This window comes from Gopherus evgoodei, chromosome 5 (genome assembly GCF_007399415.2).
Source record: "Gopherus evgoodei ecotype Sinaloan lineage chromosome 5, rGopEvg1_v1.p, whole genome shotgun sequence".
In the NCBI taxonomy this organism is placed as follows: domain Eukaryota; kingdom Metazoa; phylum Chordata; order Testudines; family Testudinidae; genus Gopherus; species Gopherus evgoodei.
In genome coordinates, this window is record NC_044326.1 from 48,029,688 (window position 1) to 48,048,757 (window position 19,070).

General features: G+C 39.1%; 1 protein-coding gene across 1 annotated transcript in view; it reads right to left on the reverse strand.

The window, feature by feature from the left end:
• Positions 1-1,289: 1,289 nt before the first annotated feature.
• Positions 1,290-19,070, reverse strand: part of KCTD8 (potassium channel tetramerization domain containing 8) — a 160,381-nt gene continuing 142,600 nt past the window's right edge. The window contains exon 2 of the mRNA XM_030565549.1: positions 1,290-2,566. Coding sequence (XP_030421409.1) covers positions 2,106-2,566 — 461 coding nt within the window. The 3' untranslated portion in view covers positions 1,290-2,105. The remainder of the gene's footprint in view (positions 2,567-19,070) is intronic.

Here is a 19,070-nt window from a genome sequence, read left to right on the forward strand (position 1 = left end):
CACCTGAAAATCTGGCCTTGGGGGCTTTTTTGAAAACCTTGTTCCCAGGAGCTTATATTTGTTTTGATGTGGTTCTCCTGGTATTTTTGTTGGGTTTTTATTTTGTTATATATATGATGCTATGTATTTATGTTAGAGAAGGCAGGGTCAAAGAAATGTATCTCGCACTTGGAGCGGAAAGTGAGGAGGTTTGTGATGGGTCTTAGTTCCTGGGGGAGTTCATTTCACAGAACCAGACCAGACCCCAAGAAATCTCTGTCTCTTGCAAAGACAAGCCTTATTCTTATCGGACAGAGTTCCATTGTGCCAGAGGAGTGTACTTGTTGATCGTGATCTTCATCCTGGAGCTGTGGATGAGCTTTTAGACATTCTGGTCCCAGCCCATGGAGTGAATTAAACATTATAAATAAGACCTTTATCTTGATAGTTACTAGGTTTACATAGTGATTATGCCTTCTGAAGGAATGAAGTGGCTGAGCTGCTATCAAGAATATGCAATTTTTCATTAAAAATGACCTTCTATATCACAGGACTCATAGGCTGCAAAGGTGATGGGGATGATCCTGGTGTTTGCAACCTTTATTTACTAAATCTAGCTAAAATGATTATTAAGAACAGAATTGTGTCTTCTTACATTACTGCAAGAACATCTGTAGATCTTCATAACTCTCTCTCTATATATATATATGAGTATAATAATAGTATTAATAATTATTAACACTTATGCACACATTTGCCAATTCTTTTGAAGCTCTCCTCCATGCTTCCGCAACACTTTTATAGATTCAAAACATGTTTGTTTTAACCAGAGATTTTATGTTATATTGAAAAAGATATTGATTTTCATATCTGGTTTATGAATTCAGTTTTTGTCTACTCTAGAGTTGAATATTCATACTAACCTCATCATTTGTAAGTGTAGTACACCAGGTTATTGACATTTTGAAATCCAATATTTTAAGAGGAGTTTTCCAATTGGTTTTTGTTTGGTCAGTTAAAGTATTTCGTTAGTGCACTCCTAGTTGAGATCTTTATCATAATTGGTTGTGTGCTTTAAAATCAGTAATGTGGTTCTGTTGATCTTACTGAGTGTCTGTCAAAAACTCCAGTTAAACTCTAGCACCCAAACATTTACTTACTGGCTGTTAAAACATATTTTCTTTGTTTTTGTTTTTTTCAGTAACAGAGTTGAAGTATTATGCAAACACAAAACAAATTGTAACAATTAGCCTTAAATCTACTCAAAGAAGACAATGATAGCCGAGAAAATCTACCAGATGGTTCTTTTTAATAAATACATTAATGTCTTTTTTATTTTTCTCCAATTTTGTTGACTAACATGATAACAGAAACTTTCAGATCATCAAACCAGTTTTCACAATCTGCCATTAAGTTTGCATTTCACAGAAATAGTTCTGACAAGTACTAATAGATGAATGTTGGTGCAATAATGAAACAGTATAAGGCATATTTACACCATCCTTACATACAGAACACTGTACACACAAAAAAATCACAGATCTGCAAATTCAATCCCCAAGACATTTTACGCTTATAGGCTTGGCATTAAACAAATATTTACCCAAGCAACAGACAAACCTCTTGTTCTTGTGTGATTTATTTGTAATATTGTGCTCATGCAAAACAGATATTTGCTTTATTGCATTAACATTGAAAGAGTATTCGGATTTGGTTCTGTAACCAGTTCTATCAAATTTAAAACCCTGTTTCTCTCCATCCACAGCAAGGTTGAGTAATTTTTACTGATGACATAAAGTGAGCAGTGATCTGATGATTGGGTTTTTTATTTGATGAGTTACAAATTGACAATGAATCCCAGATGATTATAGTGTGAAAACCAACTTTCTTGATCATGCACATTTTGTTTTACTAATATAAAATGGTTTAGACCAGATTCATCTTGTATTTGTTTAATTTTTTTTTAAGAAACCGTGTACTATCCAACATCCACTGTTCACAGAAAGAAATAAGCAGCAGGAATCACTCTGACTGCAGAGTGGACCATAAGGAGGACAGCAGTAGGATAGTGGCAACTTTAATAAACATCAAATGCACCAGAGATACTTCATGAGGGAGGCAATTAACTATAACCCATATTTTTGTAAGAGTTCAGACTGCCATGGCCGTTTGCGCTCTGGAAAGTAATCTGGAATATGGATTTTTTTAAAATCTTGAATACATTTTTTCATTTCTTCTTCAACACTCAGCTTCTCACATACCTTCTTTTTAGAAAGATTTGTTTCTCTAGACTTGCTAATGAGAGTTTGAAAGAGTTCACTGTTCCTGCGTTTGTCTGGAGGTGGCATCCACTGCACTGGGGCCTTCTTTGATGGACGATCCAAAGTTAGAGTATTTGGCTGGTGTGCTGTTGACTGTTGGGTGCTAGCAGCATTTTCTTGAGGAGTGCTAGCCTCTGAATGGCTGTCACAACTAGAGGTGGACAACTCATTGCAGGAAGTCCCACTTTCGCTTCCCTTGTCTGTGACTTTGTCATGCTTCCTTTCTTCGTGTTCTTGTTTGGGAGACACTGTTCTCTGAGGTGATCCTAAAAAAAGCAAAAAAAAAAAAAATCATAAACATTAACTAGACAGCAACTTAAACAGAAAATTAGGCTCTGTTTTTACAATTTTTAACACTATTTTGTGATGCACTTTTGTAAACTACAGATCAGATTCTCAGCTGGCATAGGATGGTGTGGCTTCATTTTATTTGCTAGCACTAAGCCATTTTATTACAACTGAGAGTCTGGACCTAACTTTCTGTTCAATATGAAGTTAACACAATAGTCTCCCTACTGAAATATATTTCCATGTCAAGAATAAATTCATCTCTTGGATTCTTCTGCAGGCAATGAAATGTGCATAATGTTGACAGATTATCTGCATGAGAAATCCCTCCAGGCATGTTTAAATGAGCTATTTTGCCATTATGCTCCAAGTAGCTTATTATGGAAAACTAGATTGTTGGAGTATTAGGAAAATAATGCCATACAATTTGCAAAACTTGTCCTTTGCTTAAGTAAAAATGGTTCTAGGGTTCCGGTTATGTTATAGAAAACTCTGGCTTACTCTGTTCTAACAAATGTCCACTAGTTCTGTGTTCTGTAGATGTCGCCATTGCACTGAAGCACCTGACTCAAAGCAATGCTGTTCTATAGGTAGCATCATATATGCTACTAATGGAGAGTCTCGGGCCGATTCTTATCACACACTTGTTTAGTATTAGTGTCTGTGATGTCTACCACATCTACGTAATCTCCCTTGGGTTGTTTACCAGAGAGGCAGAAGGGCAGTTTTGTAGGTCACAAGACTTCATAGTAGACTTGGGTGAACATTTTTTTTGCATGGATATTTGCTCAGATAAAAAAAAAAGGAACATGCTTTGCCTGTGTTCATGCCCCCCTCTTTGTTTGCTTTCCATGTAGATTCTATCAAACAAAGGTACTGACAAAAATGATTGATAAAACTATCCACATTACAACAAAATATTCATGGAAAGTGAACATTGGATTCCTAAATGTAATTACTTGTACTGAAAACCTGATTCTAAGAGCTATGCTCATCCAGACTGGAAACAGAAACAATCCCTTGGGTCCTATATGTTAAACTATAGCAAACCAACACAGCTCAAATATGGAATTTCAGATAATGAATATTTCAATAAATTATCCACAATCTATAGACCAAGAATTATTAGCAGAAAACATTCTCTAAATAAGTCTGAAAAAACAGCTACTCATGGAAAATTCACAAACAGAAAAAGTTAAACTATCTGAACAGGTTACAGAAGATTCTCTCAAGCTCTGTTTCCTACAATAAAAAAATGTCAAGTTGGAAATGTTAGAAGAATTGTGATATTACCACTTATTCATATTTTACTTTTCAGGACAGATATTTGTTTCTTTTAAACATTAATAGATCAGACTCAAAATTAGGGTGAGCATATTCAAATCCAAATTATTGGCCTGCTTCCTCTGCAGATGCACTGGAGAAGAAAGGAGTTGGCTTGGAGAGTCTCTCTGTTTAGTGCACACCCTCTCTGAGCTTCTGTAAATCAGCCTATTACATTTATTTGAAATGTTGCTTTTACTGTGTGTACAGTAGTGAAACTGATAATGATCTTTCTTCTCCACTCACAGTTCTTTTATTCATACAGTATGTCTCAAGTTTTTTCTGTTTGTTTATAAGTAGATTTGCTTTTACAGGAGATTGTTATACTGCAGAGTTCTCATAAAAGTTGCAAGCATATGCATAGATCATCAAGACACTTCAGGTTTTCTATTTTGATGAACTATTAAAAGGGTGTTAGGAGCAGAAGAATCTTATTTCCTCCACAGTATAGAAGTTACAGCTGAATATGACACATATGGATAAATACAGAGATGGAAATAAATATCATGATCATTTGAAAATAAAAAAAATATTCAACACATCACTTGTGTCCAATATACAGTAATGGAAAACCTATCAGGAAACAAATAATTCTGTTAAATACACAGATTAGATAAAGTGTTAGCTAATAGAGCAGATCAGGCAATAATGATTTTTCTAGCACTTTTTTTGACAAAAAATGAAACACTTCTAATAAATACTTGCCATTTTTGTCAAACAATAAAAACAAATATCAAAGTGTGATTTTTTTTTTCAGTTTTTTAAAAAAACTGGAAGAAAGTTGAGTTTTGATTTTTTCAATGATAACCTGAACATTTTCAATTAAAATATTTTTGTGGAAAATTGTTTTATCAAAAAGCCATTTTTCATCCAAAAAAAAAAAAGTTTTGACAACATCTGAGGATCTGCTCCCAAAAGTTCATCAATTTTTTAAAGAAATTTATGTGCAAAAAGTGTTAGGGTAAAAACCTGGCCCCATTGAAGTCAATGGCAAAATACCAATTGACGTGAATGGGGCCAGGGTTTCATCCTGATCTTACTATAGTGACAACATTATATGGCCCTAACTCTCATTTATATTAAGACTCTTATACACTATTCTGAGAGGAAAGAGATCTCAAAGTGGGCAGGAATGTGATTAGGGCCCTTTTACTCTGTCAGGGCAATGTAAAGGAGCCTTAGCATAAAGGAAAATCAGGACTACAATCATTTGCCTTCCAGTAACTCAAAAATGTGAAACAGAGTTTGTGTTTTTTAAAATCATCATTGGGTGAAGCTATGTTAAAAACATTCAACTCAAAAGGAAAATCTCCGAGAAAGTTTGAATATGTGAAAAGAGAGGGTTATAACAAAAGCCTGACTGTAACCTTAGTGTTTGCTATAAGTCAAAAGCTGTAATAGCAAAGTGCTTAAGGAACCATTATAGAGGAACTAAAGGAAATGGCGAGAATCATAAAAATATCATGAGGATTATGAAAATGGGCAAAGGCAAGATATGTCCCTTGATTTATTCCATTAGGTTTTATTATATTCAAATGATAAAAGGACAAAATGATTTATCCATAATAATTCTAGTTCTGTATTACTGTACTCAGCGCAGGGGAGAGGGATCTCACTTGCCTAACATCAACAAAACATATGATAGTGGGCTGAGTACAGTCAGATCTTATTATGTACAGAAGTGTTCAGATGTTCAGGAATGTTTATTTGCTGCTTGAACACATGGACAGTTCAAAACGAAGAGTGTGTATGTGATTGCACACTTGATGAAGCCTTTTATTTTAATCTCTTTACCTGCCTTTGTATGATAAAAAGACTCACAAATGATGCTGCAACAGGCACAATTCCTTCGGGGTAATTACCCTTTAATAGTGTTAAGCTCAATGGTGTGTGAATGGTTATGTGGTATTTGAAGTGAATGAATCGATTTATCTTTAAGATTAGGACCACATGCCTGTGAGTGATAAGTGCTTTGTATAAAAAAAAAAAACAATTAAAAGAAAACCTTGTGTCATAGTTACTCCATCTGGTGTAAACTTGGAATCAAGACAGTCTTTACAATATCTTTCACCTAAACGCCTTTTTGAAAAGGTAAGATGGCATGGGTGATGAGGACTCCTTGAGGAAAGCCATCTGGGTGGGGACTTTCATCCATTCATTTCTAATTACTGCTTCTTGATTTATACATAGTAATCCTGTCTAGATATATAAAGAGGGGAATTTATTCGGTATGAGATAGGTCAGACAATGGACACCACTATCCAATCTAATCTTTTCTTCAGGATATTACACATGCATATTTTTTGGATGTATTGCTTTTCCACAAGGGTTTTTTTTTTATTAAATATAGCATTACCTACAGGGGAAAACACTGAGCAAAACTGTTTTACTGGCAAGTCATCATCTTCCAGGGAAATCAACTAGTCCAAAAACTGTCTAGTGTTTATGACTTATTAGTAATAAATCTGTAATTTTTAAAAAAAATATTATGCCTATTGTGAAAAGTGCCATTTCCTGGCAAGTAGGTTACACAAGGCAACCATAAAAATGAGGGCAAGCTGCAGCATTGCACATCCAACCAAACAGAAAGGAAATACATTGAAGATGATTTACTGGGGAGATGCAGACAGCCAGAACACTGACATGGTACCTCCTCCCAAAATGTTTTCCTACACACTCCAGAGGGTTGGGAGAAACCTGTTTTGGAAGATACAAGAAGAAAGGAAATGAGGGTGGGGAAAATGTAATATAGAAACATTGAAAGACAAGTTAGGAACAATCAGCATCTACCAATGCCTACTACAAGCACAAGAAGTGCATTGAATTCAGCATACTTGGAACCTAATTGACAACCCTAGTTTAGTTCTGTAGAGCAGTTTTTCTCAACCTGTGTATCACAATCCTAGGGGGCTCATAAAAGGCAAGTGGGGGGGAGGTAAGGTCACGAGACATTAAACATTTTTTTACAAACTAAGCAAAGAAAACCTTGCTCCTTTACTCCTTGCATGCCCTTACTCTTGAAGGTTAAGTATTGCATGTCTAATTCTCAAAACAGCCAAACAAATACATTAGATAGGCTTATTGTCATCATAGATACATATTTTATTCTTAGTTTTCTAGTAAACAGAAGGTGGTTGCAAAATTTTTGACTTTGAGAAAGAAGTTACCAACCTGAAAAAGACAGAGGACAGCAGCATCTCTCCTCAGACCTTTAAGGGAAATTCTTTTCCCATATCAAATTTGATGATGATAAGATTAATCATGTATATGCAAGTAGAGCTGGTTGGGAATTTTCGATTAAATGTGTTTTCATCAGAGAATGCTGATCTGTCAAAATTAAAACGTTCACAGAAAACATTTCTGGTTCCACAAAAATTCCATCTAGAAAGTTTCTCAGGTCTAGGATTGAATAAGAAGACCCATGCCAGAATAACTCTCGCTGAACTGGAGCAGTGACTTGAACCTGAATGTTCCATGTCCCAAGTGAGCTCTATAACCACTATGCTATAAAGTCAGTCTCTCTTTCTCTGAACCAATGAATATTTCATTATTTATACAAAGTGAGATAGCTTCAATGAGAGAGATCGAGAGAAAGATGTGGGAAGCCCAGATTCAAGTCCCTGCTCTGAATCACGTCCCATGTGAATGCCCTAAACACAAGACTATTGGCTATTCTGGAATGGGTCTCTCTCTTGCTCGCACTCACACTCCTGTTTTTTTGCCACAAAATTTTTGAAAGGTCTTGTTTCCATTCTGCTTCGTAACAAAAACAAAAGCCCAAACCTCATTTTCCAGCCAGCCCTACATGGAAGCAAGAATCACCACAGTTAAGGAGCTAATCACATTTACAGACCGCGTTACCTCTGATTTCAGTGGGAGCTTCCAGTTACTCAGCACATGTGAAAATCAATCCACTTACGAAGATGCTTAAATATGAATTTAAGACATCCATGTCTGAGAATCTTGGTCCTAATAATTTGTTTTAAGAAATCTTTATTCAGAACTTATATTAATTTTTTTCCTGCTTCATTGTCAAAGGTCCTATTATTGTAATTTGTTCTGACAATATAATCACCACTTTGCAGTACACAAAAATCAACACAGTTCTTATTGTCTCCTTTTTCCTATATTTTTAAATATAATTTCAAATAATTTTATTTGTTAATTTTTTCAGTTCCCATGTTGTTTTCTCACATTTTTCTTTGTTAGCTATTATTTTACAAGCCCTAGAAAAAATGCCTAATCTTCACCACTCGCTCTTCCATTTTTCATAATTTTCTTTCCTACAAACATGTGTAACAAAATAATATTAATGTGAATTTGCATCATATGTAAAAACATGCTAAAAGAGACTTGGCAGAATACCAAGCATGGGCTCTGGTATTAGAAAATGGCTCACATTAGAGAAATCATGCCCTATATAACACTGATCTTGGCAGTCTGTATATAGTGTTACATTATACTAATGACAGTACTTCAGGCAATATGGAAAATGCAAAACAATGGGAAATGCACTCTTGAATCAAATTCCTGCTGTACATTTGGTTATTGAGAAGTAATAGAGAATTAAATCAACTGGAAGAAATAGAGACCACAGTGAATTATCTTCAGGATTCAAGAACTAGTAACAGGGCTATAATTCACAAAATACCCATCTTAGATTTGTGTAGTTCTGTACCCGTAACACAGGCCCCCTGGATATTGGCGATTTCTCAGTCTGCAAGAATCCTGTCACAGGGTCAGAAATTTCTGCTGAGAGCTTTTAGTGTTTTACTAATTATTGAATGGGGACAGTCAAGTGCTGTGATTCTTTGGAACTTTCTTGTCACAAGCCTGAAATACAATTCAAATTAATTATGTCAACACTGATGGTGCTAGCCATCCCTTGTTTTATTATTAAGATCTTATACATAAAAAAAAAAAGAAACAGAATATGAAACCAATAGGGCATTACATCCTAAAATATGTAAACATGTGCCAATAACAACATACTAACTATAGGTCCAAATTGCTAGATTTGCTTTATAGATTATTCAGCACATATCCACTCTGGGTAAACAATTTCTTTCTCTTGATTAATTTTGTGAAAAAAAAAAAAAAGACACACATGCCTAATTTTTATTATGTACATTTTAAATAAAAAGTATTATGTTAAAATATGTAAAGTTACTGTCTTTAATGACAGAGTATAATGCAAGCAGAAAGGGTTATTGTACATACAGTCAGTGTGCAAATAGTATTCCATCTTCACATAAAAAAGCAAACATGTTAAGCTCCAAAACATGTCAATCTAATGAATACACAACCCCAAAAGACTAAGGCCTGATTCACTATTGTGTTGCTCCAGTTTTACACTTGTATATCTCCTTTGAAATCAGTGGAGTTACACAGGCACTAACCTGCAGTAACACAGTGACGAATCAGGCCTGAAATATTTAACAGAAAGACACACATATTTGCAGAAGGAGAGAAGGTGAAAGATTTGCAGTAACATAGAATTAACAGAATTTAAGGAAAAGAGATTATGGATCACCATTAAAAAGTCAATAGTCATTAAGCTACCCTACAGGGATATTGGAGATATCACAATATTTCCTTATATTTATATATACTTGTTACAGGCAAGCCAGGCACACGGATCCAGTCCTGCACCAAATAAATCCTATTCAAGTAATAAAAATAGGTCCTAGATGGGACTTATTCTTATTTGTATTTACATAATGCCTAAGATCCCTAGCCTTTGAACAAGAACCCACTGTGCTAGGGGCTGTACAAACACAGAAGAAAAAGATGGTCCCTATCCCAAAGAGTTTATAAACTAATTATAAGACAGGAGACCATAGATGGATTCAGATTGATAGATGGGGGAGTACAAGGAAACAAGAAGATAATACTGGTCAGCCTGGTATGCAGAGGAATCAGCACACCAGGGGCCAAACAATTGGCTAGTTTTTTACAGGCATCACAACAGAAACAGAGAGTTTGAAGAAGGATAATGAGGTACTTTTGCAGATGTTTACAAGGAACTCTTCCCACCTGTGAGGGGCAGCATGGGAGAAAGTACAAATGCGCTTACTGGAAAATCTAACAAATAAGCGCTGGAAAAAGGTATCATGGGCCAATCAGAGGCAGGAGTTGATACCTCTATAGCAAATGAGAGATGATAGGTAGGATGGGAATAGGTGATGAAAGATCTTGAAAGTGAAGATAGGTAGCTTGTGTTTGATGTGATAGAGAAGGAGGAGCCACAGGAAGGATGCAAAAAGATGGGTAAAAATGATGGGCTAGGTCAGAGAATGCAGTAGCATTCTGAACGGACATGAATGGGGCATGTTACAGTAATCCAGATGTGAGTTGCGAGCCTCAGCAAGAGTAGTAGCTATGTGAATAGACAGGAAAGGCTGTATCTTAGATGTTATGCATACAGAATCACCATGATTTAGATTAAAGCCTTAATGTGAGGCCCTAGACAGAGATTCAAGTCAAAGACGATGCCCAGGTAATGGCCCTGAGTGACAGGCAAGATGATGGTATTCTCCACAGTGATCAAGAATGGAAGTAGCATGGAGGTCTTAGAGTGTGGGGGGGGAGATGAGCTTTGTTTTAGCAATGTTGAATATGAGCTGATAGCTAGACAGCCACAAGAAGATGTCAGAGAGAGGCTGAGATTTTAATTTTGACAGAAGGAGACAGGCCTGGAGAGGTGAGGTAGATCTGTGAGTCACCAGCATAGAGGTGGTAGCTGAATTTGTATTTGGGGATGAGATTACATGGAGATAAGGTGTCAAGTGAGAAGAGAAGGGGATCAAGAAAATATCCCGAAATATCCAGAAAGGTAGATGGGGATGAGGACATTCCTTCAAAGAACACGCTGAAGGAATGATTAGAGAGGTAGAAGAACCAGGAGAGGACAGAATCATGGGAGGCAAGGAAGGACAAGATTTTAATAAGAACATGGTCAACTGCGTCAAAGACGTCTGATAGGTCATGGAGAATGAGGATGGAGCACTTGTTTTGAGCTTTAGCTAGGAAGAGGTCATTAGAGACTTTGATGAGAATGATGTCAGTGCAGTGCAAGGGGCAGAAGCTGGACTGGAGAGAGTCTAAGATGGCACTGGAGGAGAAGACCTCAATAGCGATTGGAAACAATGTGTTCAATGAGCTCAGAAGATGAAAGGGAGGTGGGGTGACAGTTGGAGAGATAAGTGGCATCAAGAGTGGTTTTCTTTAAAACAGGAGAGACTAAAGCATGCTTGTATTCTGAGAGAGTAGCAGGCTTTGCTTGGGGCCAGCAGGCCTAGTGGTCATACTGCATCCAAACAGTCTCTCCAAACCTTGAGGTGACTCTTCTGGCCAGTCCAAGGGCATGGCTGCCAAGATACAGTTTGTTCCCTCTCCCCGGTCCTCCAGGATCTCTCAGGAGGTGGGACCCAAGCTCTACCTCTCCACCGGATCCCAGCCCAGGGCCCAATGGGAGAGAAGTGAGGGATTGCTCAGTCCCTTCTGGCTGCCACTCCAGATCAGCCTCCCCTGGGCCATTTTCTATTTTCCCTGTTTCCCTTCAATTTGGGGTATGGCCCCCAGCCTTCTGCTTCCACAGTCTCAGTAGTTCAGGGCATCAGCTTAGGAGAGGAGGTTTGCTTCCTAGCTCACTCTCAGAGTCCAGGTCTCCCTCCTCTTAGCCAAGGGGGAAGATGGATCCCTGTCAAGCCTTATTCACAGCCCCAGTCCTTCTCTTCTAGATTGCTCCGCCTCAGTGGCTGCAGTCTGTCTGCCTTCTTGTAGCCAGGCTCTCCTCCACGTTCCCCTCATGTTGTAATACCAGAGCTCCCTTTTAAGCATATCCTTCATGGGGATCATGCCCAGCAGCTTCTTCGCCCAGTACCCTTCTACCACACTTTTAACCTGAGTGTAGGGTCTATAAACCCCATCATAGAAGGGAAAGAGCTAGGGGTGGGGGCAGGGACAAAGAGAGAGAGATTAAAAAGAAGTGTATGGTAGAGGATGAGAATAGGTGCTAGAGCAATCAGGAGATGGGATGGGATGCTGTCACTAGGTAAGTGGAGGGGTTACGGGACAGCAGATGAGAAACTTCTACATCTGTGAGAGAGGAAGAAAAGGAAGGGACTTAAGTGGTGAATTCTGCTTTCTATTTATAATTTTCCATTAATTTTTCCAAATACAACAAATTTATCAAAATACTAGATCTCTTATAATATACAAAATAAATAAAGTACTGCTTTAAAAGTAAATAAAGAAGGTTAGGATAAGGGAGGGGAGGGGAAGCAACATAGCTATCTTCAGAGTCTATGTTACTAACAAACCTTTAAACAGTCAGCCCAAATTTCTTTGAATTTTCTGCCAGTCATTCATTAGCTGCGATGGGGATCAACTTTTCCATTTTTGCAGGATTAATTTTTTAGTGACCAAACTTGCATGTTGGAACCACGTTACCAGGTAATACCTGGGCATCGGGAATATATCCAAGAATGAAACTTAAGGGGGAAGGCCCCAGCTTAGCATCCAAATATCAAATTGGTCCTTTGACCCACTTAAGTGGTGCCTTCTGCACAGGGGTGAGTTTCACCCTCAGATATCACTGTCTAGAAACTATCGGTACATACTGATCCGTTAATGGTGTACAGTCATGGGACCAGATGTTCTACTTTGCCAATTTAATTCTCAAGGAGCTAGAATTCATTATTCTTCTATTTTAAAACTTTTAATAATCCAATTAGGGAGCAGAGGCAATACATGTGATTTAGTTGTCCAATGATATACAACAAAAAGTCAAAGTTGAATAATTTGCACACAACTCAGTCTGAAATTATGTTAATCTAAACTATGTGGTGAATACTTGTGACAAACAGAAATCAAGATTGTAGACATTTGTGAATAGTACAAAGGGTTAAATTAATCTGATAATTTATTTGCAATGCATTACATGATCAGCTATAGTAAAAATTATTATAAGTCATGGTATTTTTGTTAAAACAAAACAGATTGTTTTCTAAAGAAAATAGCCATGTATGACAAAGTCAGGCCTGAAGGCTGCAAGAGGGTGTGAGAAGGCAGATATATTATCCCTAGAATGTTAAAGGCCCTCTTCCCTATAAGCTGAGAAAGGGTTACCTTAGGTCAGTTAGAAACACCTGGATCCAGTTAAGGGCTGCCTGAGACCTTTTAAAACCAGGAGGGCAAGAGAGACAAGCTAGTGGCAGCAGAGAAGTAAACTTTTTTAGCCTGAGTGCCTGTTAGGGGAAGGACTGACACCCCGGGGCAAGCTACATGGAGACAGCCCCAGCGAGGAGGCAAGGGAAGGTATCACCCTTTATTTTTGTGTTTACAGGACTATTCCCCTTTTGTTTGGTGGATGATCATCCTGTAGGCCTATCCTGAGGCCTACCCAGGAAATATGGCCAAAGGAGCACAGAAGTGGGCAGGACAAATGCTGCCAGAGGGGAGTGGGGCTGATTTACCCCACGCCCACCATCGCCAGAGGGGGAAGTGAGGACAAATGCTGCCAGAGGGGAGTGGGGCTGATTTACCCCACGCCCACCATCGCCAGAGGGGGAAGTGCTTGTTAGGGTCAGGCGAAAGAAGTGCCTTGCCACACATGGTACAATTTGTATGAATTTATTTTTAATTCTTTCAGAAGAATCATTTTTAAAACCTAAAAGAATAAAAATAATTCTGGATGGGATTCTTGCAAACTGAATGTAAAGAACTACCAGATCAGAGTGGTAGTGTTTTTAAAGAAAGTTGAATCTTTCACATATTCAAATGACCCCAGGCACTGGGGCTTTAAGAGAAACACCAAATATTGTGAAAGTCACAGCAAACTGGGTGTCGACAATACTGAGATAAAGACCAATGGTATCTATATAATTTAGCTGTACAAAAAGTAGGAATAAAATACACAAAGAATGATACAAGAAAGTAGAATGTGAAAATTGCAGAGACATGTTACATTTATTTATAAAATTTTGCATTAGTACTACAAACTGGGAAAACACCTAGTTCTGAGGACTATTTAAATTAGGCAAAGCGTGGCATAGAGTAGATATTCTCTTTTCATTATAAGATTCCACTGGTGTTGAACAACAATATTGAAGAAGTATGGAAAAGAGGAAACAGCCCTGAAAAAAAGATCAGTTTGGAAACACAACAGATACTATTTAAGAAAAACTTTTACATTAAAATCTCATATCTGCTAAATAAACTGCAATAATTTTCTCTCACCATAGTTAAGCTCCCTCCCAGTGAAAACACATTTGCAGGTTATTGCTATAATTCTAATAGTTCCATCTGGAATTTATCCAAAGGCACAGTCAGTAATTGTTTATACTACAGTTTCATTAAGTCAGAACTAATTTATTTTGTCTTATTTTCTTTCCCTGCTTGGACCACCATAAAGGAGGATTGGCCAGCAGGTGAAACAATTACTTGGGAATACTGTCACAGAGAAAAATGCAATGCTGCAATAGCACCACTCAATGCATATTCGTAAGTAGCTATTTAGATTGTATACAAGCTCATTCAGTACTATACTCACTTCACTAATTAGGATTTTCATTCCATTTCAACAGTGAGAGTTTTCCTAAGTTTTAGTTGTGCAATTAGATAAAACTCGCAAAAGAATATAAAATATGAACAAAAACTATAGATAAGTTTGATTTGGTATTAAAACAGATGTTTCTTCTCTCCTGTAACAGTCATACACTTTGCAACATTTGCTATTTTGAAATCTCATAAGAACAGCCATATTGGGTAAGACCAAAGGTCCATCCCGTCCAGTATCCTGTCTGCCGACAGTGGCCAATGCCAGATGCCCCAGAGGGAGTGAACTTAACAGGTAATGATCAAATGATCTCTCTCCTGCCATCCATCTCCATCCTCTGACAGAGGCTAGAGACATCATTCCTTATCCATCCTGGCTAGTAGCCATTAATGGACTTAACCTCCATGAATTTATCCAGTTCTCTTTTAAACTTGTTATAGTCCCAGCCTTCACAACCTCCTCAGGCAAGGAGTTCCACAGACTGACTGTGCGCTGTGTGAAGAACTTCCTTTTATTTGTTTTAGACCTGGTGCCCATTAATTTCATTTGGTGGCCTCTAGTTCTTATATTATGGGAAGAAGTAAATAATTTTTCCTTATTCACTTTTTTCACACCACTCATGATTTTATATACTTCTCTCATATCTGAAAAGTCCTAGCCTCTTCAATCTCTCCTCATATGGGATCCATTCCAAACCCCTAATAATTTTAGTTGCCCTTCTCTGAACCTTTTCTAATGTCAGTATATCTTTTTTGAGATGAGGAGACCACATCTGTATGCAATATTCAAGATGTGGGTGTACCATGGATTTATATAAGGGCAATAAGATATTCTCCATCTTATTCTCTATTCCTTTTTTAACGATTCCTATCATCCTGTTTGCTTTTTTGACTGCCGAGGCACACTGCGTGGATGTCTTCAGAGAACTATCCACGATGACTCCAAGATCTCTTTCCTGATAAATTGTAGCTAAATTAGCCCTCATCATATTGTCTATATACAGTTTTCCAGTGTGCATTACTTTACATTTATCTACATAAAATGTGTGGATCTCATCCATAACCAAAGATGTAGTGGTGTTTTTTTACAGTAACACAAGGAGGACTTGTTTCAAATAACTTCCATTAATCTTACATCTAACTAAGAGCACACAAGCCAAAGCCTGCTCCAAGCTGCAGCAGGCAGTTTCCTGTTCTGATCAGCATTCAGAACTTTGCATTGTTGCCTGAGGAGGATGACCTTTTGAACTGTCAAGCAACACTCAACACCTTTACCTAACAAAAGCATAAACAGGGTTATATCAGGGGTGTAGAAGCTGTATGCATAGGTACCAACAATGATACACAGCAATATTATGCAGAGTGCTGAGGTAGGTAGAAATGGATGGGTGGAATCCCTAGGTAGGGATGTTGGGTGGATGCACTGACGAATGGCCCCTACACTTTATTTTTGGAGGGCCAGTGTGTGTTCCCTCAGTGACTGTCCCTGGACCCACCAGCTGATATGAAAAAATGGGTGAATTCACAAACCTTAAGAATTTGTCTAGAACAGAGGTCGGCAACCTTTCAGAAGTAGTGTGCCGAGTCTTTATTTATTCACTCTCTAATTGAAGGTTTTGCATGCCAGTAATACATTTTAACATTTTTAGAAGGTCTCTTTCTATAAGTCTATAATATATAACCAAACTATTGTTGTATGTAAAGTAAATAAGGTTTTCAAAATGTTTAAGAAGCTTAATTTAAAATTAAATTAAAATGCAGAGCCCCCCAGACTGGTGGCCAGGACCCAGGCAGTATGAGTGCCACTGAAAATCAGCTTGCATGCCACCTTCGGCACAGGTGCCGTAGGTTGCCCACCCCTGGTCTAGAAGCTCAGTCACTTACACAAGCATCAGATTTCTGGCTGTACTCTATACAGTGATATAGAAAGGAGAGGAGATCCACGCGCCATCTCTTGCTCAGCTTTGCCCACCTGCTGAGAGGAACCCCAGCAGAATCATTGCATGTGACTGTCCTCAACTTACACTGATGTAGATCAGGAGTAACTCCACTGAACTTAATGGACTTATTAGAGTTGCCCCCTCTGAGGCAGTCAGTCTGTGAATGGGGCCAGGTCCCTGGGATGGGGAAACTATTGGGAGGAGCTCAGATCTTTGAAAATTATATAGATTTGGAGGGATTTAGGTGTGGCCTAGGGAGTCACTTCCCCATTAGCTGGTGTCTGTCCCAGCACACTGCACATATGCAGGGTGGGCTCGGGTGCTGGTCAGGAGGCCACGGCATGCTCCCAGCCATGATGTGTGCAGCTGGTAGTTAAGATCACTATACATGCAGCTGCACATATGTGCAGCAAAAAATGCAGTAAATTATCTCTTCTGACCAGCAACTGTTCTGGCACTAAAGAAATCAGCCAGGCTGCTCAAAAACTGGCCAGTAGATACCATGCAACAAAACTGTTTGGGGCTGACAAACTGAGAAAAGTAAAGATAGTCATAATAGAGGCTCCAATTCTGTCAACCAGATGTAACAGGATTAATATATCAGAATCCTTGTTTCTAATAGTTCCCTTCCATTTGAGTTGGACTCTGCAGAAATTATTTTAACAACCTCCTTTCATTTGGTTTTCTTTAGCCTTAAAGTAAGTTTAGTGATCTCCCCCTGAGCCTTATGGGGAGGGATGACACCACTGCACTTGGTGGAGCCGAACCAGCTACAGCCTCCCACCCACTGGAAGCAGAAAGGCAAGACAGGAAGTTTAAAAGGCGGGCCCTACAGCTCAGTTGTGAGAGAGTCAGGGAAGGGTGCAGATATCCCTCGCCCACTGCCAAGCTCTGCGCCAGAGACCAAGCTCCACAGTGCCAAAGACCCAGAGGAGATGTCAGAACTGTCGACTGACAAATACCCAGAGCAGCTACTGAGACTGCCACTGGCTATGTACACTGGGGAGATGGAGGAACCCCAGGAGACAGAGGTACACTCAGAAGGGGTAATAGGAAGTAGCTCAAGGACACCAGACATTAGTCCAGTTGGATTCTCGCTGACCTAGTGATGGAACCTTCCGCCACTGCCAGAGACCCAGTGGAGTAGGGTGGGCCCAAGTTCCCGTACCCCCTGCTGTCATCTCCAACCGCCCCCCCTCCCCGGGTTGGCAGCCTACCCACCTTAGGCTGAATGGCTCGCATTTGCTTATTGCTCTACCCTGCCCACAGGGCCAGAACCCTTAGGCCTTGTCAACACTACAGAGTTTTGTCAACAAAAGTCAGCTTTTGTTGACAAAACAATGGGGATGTACACACTGCAATGCTCCTTTCGCCGACAAAACTCTCCTGCTTTGCTGACAAAATAAAACCACCTCAGCAAGAGGCATAGAGCTTTTTGCTGCAAAGTTACATTGACAAAGTGTCAGTGTAGATGCTGCGCTCCAGAAGATGCCCCACAGTGACCAGCCTCACCACTTTGCTCAGCAGTTAGAACTTCACTGCCCTACACCCAGGTACACAGGCTTCTGGCCCTCCCACTTTAAAGGTCCAGGAATTTTTTTAATTCCACTTTCTGTTTGCTCAGCATGGACAGCTCACATCACATCTTCCCAGCTGATCTTGGTGAGTCCACATAGTAAATGCTTTCCCACTTAGAGCACACTGGATCTGTTGGATCTGCTGGCGCTTTGGAGAGAGGAGGCTGTGCAGTTCCAGCTCCACTCCAGCTATAGGAACTTCGATACCTATGGTCAGATTTCTTGTGCCATGTTGGATAAGGGCTATGAATGAAACACACATCAGGACCATGAGAAGATAAAGGAGCTGAGGCAGGCATACCAGAAGACAAGGAAGTAAACTCATCACTTTGCTGCTGCCCAGAAGACCTGCTGCTTCTATAGGAAGCTGGACACCATCCTCGGTGGAGATCCCATCTTCATTACCAAGAGTACCATGGACACTTCAGTGGGGCTGGAGACGGCAGACAGCAGAATCAACCCCAAGGATGAAGTCATGGATGAGAAGGTCGAGTTGGAGAACTATGTGATTTTTTTTTAATTGATGCTGCTCGGTTATATGAGGTAGAGCTACCCTTTGGGTTTGTATATTCTAGAAATGTATGAAGGGATAGAAATGTACATGACTAGTTGTGTTTGCTTGTGCTTCACATTCTCCTATGCAGCTAAGCAGTATGATGGAACAGTGTGTTAATGCACAATGAGATTTCCTGGAAATCCTCTAGAGAGATCTCTAAGCAACTCTCCTGGAGGTACTCGCTTGTGCTGAAGGTTACTTGGCAGAGCTGGTTTGTTCCCTCCCCTGTTGTAGAAACTTTCCAGTGCCAATCGGCAATCACTTATACAGGCAAGTTACAGAGATAAACACCTACAAGATCTCTATCAAGCATTCTTAAAACTACAATACCCACCTGCTGAAGTGAAAAAAACAGATTGACAGAGCCAGAAGAGTACCTAGAAGCCACCTACTACAGGACAGGCCCAACAAAGAAAATAACAGTATACCATTAGCCATCACCTACAGCCCCCAACTAAAACCTCTCCAGTGCATCATCAAAGATCTACAACCTATCCTTAAAGATGATCCCTCACTCTCACAGATC